General features: G+C 57.7%; 1 protein-coding gene across 1 annotated transcript in view; it reads right to left on the bottom strand.

The window, feature by feature from the left end:
• The window catches only part of UCK1 (uridine-cytidine kinase 1), a 117,309-nt gene that overhangs the window by 1,597 nt on the left and 109,209 nt on the right, over nucleotides 1–6,503 (bottom strand). Inside the window, exons 2-7 of the mRNA XM_050760288.1 lie at nucleotides 6,111–6,293; nucleotides 5,490–5,649; nucleotides 4,485–4,581; nucleotides 4,141–4,283; nucleotides 3,957–4,051; nucleotides 848–896 (exon numbers count right to left, since the gene is read on the bottom strand). Of these exons, the coding sequence (XP_050616245.1) occupies nucleotides 848–896; nucleotides 3,957–4,051; nucleotides 4,141–4,283; nucleotides 4,485–4,581; nucleotides 5,490–5,649; nucleotides 6,111–6,218 (652 nt within the window). The 5' untranslated portion in view covers nucleotides 6,219–6,293. The remainder of the gene's footprint in view (nucleotides 1–847; nucleotides 897–3,956; nucleotides 4,052–4,140; nucleotides 4,284–4,484; nucleotides 4,582–5,489; nucleotides 5,650–6,110; nucleotides 6,294–6,503) is intronic.

Raw genomic sequence — 6,503 nt, 5'->3', positions numbered from 1 at the left:
CTTCTTAGCTTAGTCTTTCAGGAATTTATGTTACAGTTGCTTAAAATGCTTTCTGCTAACAGGTTTGAATATAATATATATGTACGTTTTAAGAAACAAGGTCTTACTTTACTGCCCAGGCTGGACTGCAGTGGCCCAATCACAGCTCACTGCAGCCTCAACCTGCCAGGCTCAAGCAATCCTCCCACCTCAGCCTCCCAGGTAGCTGGGACCAGAGGCGCATGCCACCATGCCCAACTAATTTTCTTATTTTTTGTAGAGATGGGGTCTTGCTATGTTCCCCAGGATCTTGAACTCCCGGGCTCAAGTGATCTCCCCGCCTCGGCCTCCCAAAGTGCTGGGATTACTGGTGTGAGCCACCGCGCCCAGCTACATACATTTTTATTATTTATTTATTTATTTATTGAGACAGAGTCTCGCTCTGTCGCCCAGGCTGGAGCGCAGTGGCACGATCTCGGCTCACTGCAAGCTCCGCCTCCCAGGTTCACACCATTCTCTTGCCTCAGCCTCCCGAGTAGCTGGGACTACAGGTGCCCGCCACCACACCCGGCTAATTTTTTTGTCTTTTTTAGTAAAGACTGGGTTTCACCATGTTAGCCAGGATGATCTCCATCTCCTGACCTCGTGATCCACCCGCTGCGGCCTCCCAAAGTGCTAGGATTATAGGCGTGAGCCACCGCACCCGGCCTACATACATTTTTAAGCATATTTTAACCCTGTGCCGCAAATCAACAGTGACAGGCCTCCAGCACACAGGGGAGTGCTCAGTAACTGCATGCTGGTAGAACTGTCCCTGCCTCAAGCTCTGGGAGGGGTGGGGGGACAGCCCAGCAGGCCAGCTTCTTACCCATATTGTCCACTCCTCGCGGGATGATCACGTCAGCATACTTCTTTGTCTGTAACGCACAAGGGGGGTTTCCATGAGGACTTTTCCTTCCAAGGTGATTTTAAGATGCTCAGAAACAGATGGGACAGCAGGAAGGGTGGCCCTGGGGTGCTCAGAGGTGCTGGTGTCATCAGCAAATGGGGGACAGGGACTCAGTCCTCAGGTGTGAGATGCCATGATCCAAGAAGTGAGGCAGAAAGTGCAGCTGAGGCAGCCAAAAGGAAGTGCCTCTTCCAGTGTTCCCATTCCATTACAGGAGACAGCTGGCTATGCTAACGACTGGATTCACTGGGCCAAGCTACGTGTGGCACGTCTACAAAGTGTGACATTGTTCCTCCGGAATTATGAAGCTTCTGCAATACCCTGGCACAGCAACAGGACAGATGCCACCAAGCATTATTGTTGCAGGCAGGGACACCGATGGTACCTTACTCCCTCATCCATCCACTCATTGGTTCAATGCTGACTGATTCTCATTCCCTGTCAGATGCTCTGCTGCTGAGGAAGGACAAGGACGGAGATATACCAGGAAATGCAGGGCTGCTGGGGAGGGCCTGCAGCCAGATGGTGGGGGCAGGGCGGGGGGCTTTAGGGAGGGGGAAGCTGCCTGGAGAACATGCCTGACTCAGACAAAGCTGAGGGAAGAGGGAGAGCAGGGTCTGGGCCGAAGGACGGAACTTGGAACGGTGGGTGCTGCTGGCATGTGGATTTGGGTCAAGGAGGCGGCAGAAGAGACAAGCTGCAGGAGGCAGACAGGGACCAAGTCCTGGGGACAGCTGTGTCTGCAGCCGGTGGGACCCCATCTCATGAAAGCATGAGCGCAAGGGCGAGGCCTGCTTTCCATTCCGGTCCGATCGTCTGATGGGCTGGAGGAGTCCCAGAGACCCGACAGGGGTCTTAACTGCCAGCAGGGATGGGCCTGAATGCAGTCGGGAAATACCTACGCGGTCCAGGCAGAGGACCGCACAAGCCACTCAACATGAAGATGAAGGAAAAAGCAGCTCAAGAATGGCTCTGGGTGGGGCTGAGGCTGGGCGCGGTGGCTCACACCGGTGATCCCAGTACTTTGGGAGGCTGAGGTGGGTGGATTGCTTGAAGCCAGGAGTCTGAGACCAGCCCAGCCAACATAGCAAAACCCTGTCTCTGCACATAAAATAAAATAAAAGGAAAAATTAGCCAGGCGTGGTGGTGTGTGCCTGTAGTCTCCAGCTACTCAGGAGCCTGAGGTGGGAGGATCACTTGAGTGTGGAAGGTGGAGGCTACAGTGAAGCAAGATCTTACCACAGCACTTGGGCCTGCGCGGCAGAGTGAGATCCTGTCTCAAAAAACAAGCAAACAAACAAACAAACGAAAAACCAAAAACATCTCTGGGGCTTGGGCCCAGGACACAGCAGGTGACAGCACTTCCTCTATTCAGGTCGCTGGGTCAGATTTGATATCCAGAGTTTTACTGCAAATCACCTACTTTAGATCCCAGGAGATGGAGACCAGCCTGGGCAACACAGGGAGACCCCATCTCTACAAAAAATTTAAAAATTAACCGAGCATAGTGGTGCATGCCTGTGGTCCCAGCTACTCGGGTTGCTGAGGTGGAAGGATTGCGTGAGCTTAGGAGGTCAAGGCTGCAGTGAGCTGTGATTGCACCACTGTACTCCAGCCTGGGGCAACAGAGCAAGACTCTGCCTCGTTAAAAATTAAAAAAAAAAAAAAATTGAGCCAGGCACAGTGGCTCAATCCCAGGATTTTGGGAGGCCGAGGCGGGTGGGTCACTTGAGGCCAGGAGTTCGAGACCAGCCTGGGCAACATGGCAAAACCCCATCTCTTCTAAAAATACAAAAATTAGCTGGGTGTGGTGGTGGGTGCCTGTAATCCCAGCTACTCGGGAGGGTGAGGCAGGAGAACTGCTTGAACCTGGGAGGTGGAGGCTGCAGTGAGCTGAGATCACGCCATTGCACTCCAGCCTGGATGACAAAAGAGACTCTATCTCAAAAAAAAAAAAGCAGCAGATAGAACTTATTTGACCTACGTATCAAAGGCAGGAATCTTGGTTCCAGTTCCTTTGTGCTGTATTTTTACCTTTTAAAGAGAACCGGCAAAATGCTCTCTTTAAAACACTCCAATTTGAGTAGAGCACAAGTCCCATCAAGCCCGAAACACAAGATGGAGAAACGGAGGAAAGACAGGTGGGTGCGCAGCGGGGAGTTCCTGCCCTCTGCGAGCCAGCTGGGATCTGTCCACAGTGCTCGCTCTGAGATTTCAGAGCACTGGCCCCAAGCAGCCCGGGGACACAGGCCCTGGAGGAGCAGCTATGAAGCACCTTCTGAGGGCCAGATCCCGGTCCTGGCAGTCAACAGCCTAACGTGCTCTGAGGGGCTAAGCACCCAGGACAGGACATGTCAGATGATGAGAAGTGCCCCGGAAAAAGGAAGCAAGCAGAGAGGCTGGCGCTAGGTGCAGAGGGTTTTCAGTGTTGAACGGGGACGCTGGGCAAGGACCTGAGGCAGGGAGGAAGCGGCTAGTGTGGATGTGGGGGAGATATGGGGCTTTTTTAGGCAGAGGGAGGAGCAGGCACAGAGAATGTTTTTAGAGCTGAGAACTACTCCCAGGGCATGTGGCCGTAATGAACCAAATTCTCCTTCTTTTCTTTTTTTTTTTTTTTTTTTTTTTTTTTTTGAGACCGAGTCTTGCTCTGTCGCCCAGGCTGGGGTGTAGTGGCCGGATCTCACCTCACTGCAAGCTCCGCCTCCCAGGTTTACGCCATTCTCCTGCCTCAGCCTCCCGAGTAGCTGGGACTACAGGCGCCCGCCAACCCGCCCGGCTAGTTTTTTTGCATTTTTTAGTAGAGACGGGGTTTCACTGTGTTAGCCAGGATGGTCTCAGATCTCCTGACCTTGTGATCCGCCCGTCTCGGCCTCCCAAAGTGCTGGGATTACAGGCTTGAGCCACCGCGCCCGGCCATCTCCTTCTTTTCAATCAGATCACTGTCACTCAGCACTGAGCCCTCTCACAGCACTGGGTCCCACGTGTCCTTGTGAAAGGGGAAAACGGACTCTTAAGCAAGCGCAGGTACCGGCAGGCAGAACTCCTCGAAGGCCGGCTTCACGAAGGTAGTGTACTGTGTCAGAATCTGCTCCAGGTCCCTCCCTCGGCGCACGTCCCGGAGAACTGCAGCAGCAAGAGGCAGGCATGCATCGGACCTCAGGGCCCGCCGCCAGCCTTGGCCAGGCAGGCAGGGAGGCCCACGGCCGCCTTACCTCTTCGAGACAGCCTGACGTCGGAGTCGGTGTCCACAAAGAGGCGCAGGTGGAACATGTCGCGGATCTCCTGGCTGTAGAACACCAAGATGCCCTCAAACAGAACCACGTCTGCAGGGTAGACCACCGTGGTCTCTGGTAACCTGAGGGGGGCACGGGGAAGGGGGCTCTGCTGCAGACACACAGTCAGCTTCCACTCCAGGGACAATGACTTTGTGGGTGAGGGTGGAAGACCCATGGAAACCAACTAGGGGAGGCCTGCCACTAGGCAGGCCTGTGTGAGCCCCAGAGGGGACGTCCTAGCCGGCCCCTCTCCTGGGCCCTCCCAAGAACCACCTGCTTACCTTGAGTGCGTCACAAAATCATAGGTCGGCACCTCCACAGTTTTGCCCTCTACAATGTTCTTCAGAGTCCTGTGCATCAAATCATTATCAAAGGCATCTGCAGGGATGGAGATGAAGGCAAGACAGGCTGGATGTCCTCCTGCAGCGGACAGCAGGGAACCCTCTCTGCTCTAGGGTCAGCACAGCTGGGTGCTGGGGACACTGAGGACCCAAACACAGGTAGACTAGGACCTGCCCTACAGTTTAGGTTTGGTAGCAACAGCGTCCTCTGCAGCCCTGCAGACCACAGGATGACCGTGTCCTTGCTGTTCTCGGGCTGTGCCACTGCCCAAGCTCTGTGCCACTGGGATGCGAGAACACAGGGGTTTTCTGATCAGTTCTTCCTGGGAGGTGGGTAGGCTGGGCCTCTGCTTCTCTCTTTTTCTGGGACTAACTGGTTAGACTGTGGCTTTGCAGGCCTTCTTCCCACAAGTCCTTGGGAAAAGGCTGACCATGCCAGCCAGCCAGGGTGGAAGCTTCTAGCAGCGGCAGGTGTCTCCCTGCCGCATCTGTCCCTGTTTACCTAGCCCGGAGCTTCAGGCCACCAGCACTAGTTTACCCACCGCCTCCCACACTGGCCTCTCTAAGGACTTTGCCCCAAAGCAGGGGAGGGAAATGAAGGGCCACCGTGGGCAGAGGTGTGTGTGGAGGGCCCTGAAGGCCGCAACGTGGGAAGGGAAGATGGGAGGATTTCTCCAGATCACAGCTGTGGCAGGCCAGGGCTCCCCACGGTGCAACAGGTTTCCTCACTGGCTCCAACCACGCTCCTGTGGGGACACCCTGGGCCCAGAGAACTCCGCAAAGTTCCCCTGACTTCACGGTGCAGCCAACTCCACTGCAGGCTGTCTGGGGAGCTGAGGGGAACAGCCCAAGTGGGTCGACATCCATCCTGGGCCCAAGCGCAGCTGGTGAGCGGCCGCCCAGAATGGGGTCTGCCCTCCCCGCACCGTTGGGCTCTCGATGTACCTGGGTGATCGAAGTTGTACTGTCCCTTCAAGGCCTTGGCCTTCTGCTCTGCCGTCAGGACCTTGTAGAACCTGTCCTGGCTCAGGATGACCACCTTCCGCTGCCGCTGCTCCACCTCGTTCTGTCCCAGCAGCTCCATGATCTTCTCACACACGGTCGACTGGAGACACAGAAGGGGGATTCCCGCCTGGAAACTCTCGTCCTGTGACAGGCATGGGGCCCCTCCTGGGGGCTTCTGCACGGGGCTGGATTCTGGAGACACTGACCCACCCGACCCCTGCGGGGGATGCTTGGGAGGCGGGAGGACACCAACAGGTGTGGATGGTCTCAGTGGGAGGACCGCGGGGGCCCAACCAGGTCAGCTCGGACTAGGGGCTCTGAGGGGCCCGGCCGGCGGAGAGGCTGTGGGGGAGCCCCGAGGCCCAGCGACCCAACCCCTCGCCCGACGCCCCAGCCCGCCCCAGCCCATCGCGGCCCGCAGCCCCTTCGCTCCCGCGCCCTGCCCGCGCCTGGGAAGGGGTCCCTCGGCCGGGGCTGGGGTCTCCTCTCTGGACCCCAGCGGGACCGGGCCGCTCGTAGGAACCGGCGAGAGGCGAGACCCCGGCCCGCCCGGCCCCTTACCTTCCCGCTGGCAGTTCCGCCGCTCACCCCGATCAGGAAGGGCCGCTGGTGCGGTCGGTCGGCCTCTGGCGCTGCGCCCTCGCACTCGTCGCCTCCCGCCGAAGCCATCTCGGCCTCCGCTCCCGCGCATCAGTTCCCCGGCGCGCCCGCCCCTTCCCCAGGCCCGGCGCGCCAGCGCAGCCCAGAGGTCGGAGGCGACTCCGGCGATCACTTCCAGGAGGCACGTGGGGCACGCCGGGAGTTGTAGTCCACGCAGGGGGGGACGCGCATGCATGAGGGTGCCGGGCCCGAAGCGCGCACACCGGGGCGCCAGCGGCCCCTCGCGCCGAAAGCTGACTGGCAGGGGACTGCTGCGTCCCAGCCTCCAGCCGCCTGCAAGGTCTCAGACGAAGG

Source organism: Macaca thibetana, chromosome 15 (genome assembly GCF_024542745.1).
Source record: "Macaca thibetana thibetana isolate TM-01 chromosome 15, ASM2454274v1, whole genome shotgun sequence".
NCBI lineage: Eukaryota > Metazoa > Chordata > Mammalia > Primates > Cercopithecidae > Macaca > Macaca thibetana.
This window is presented reverse-complemented; position numbering and strand designations above follow the sequence as displayed.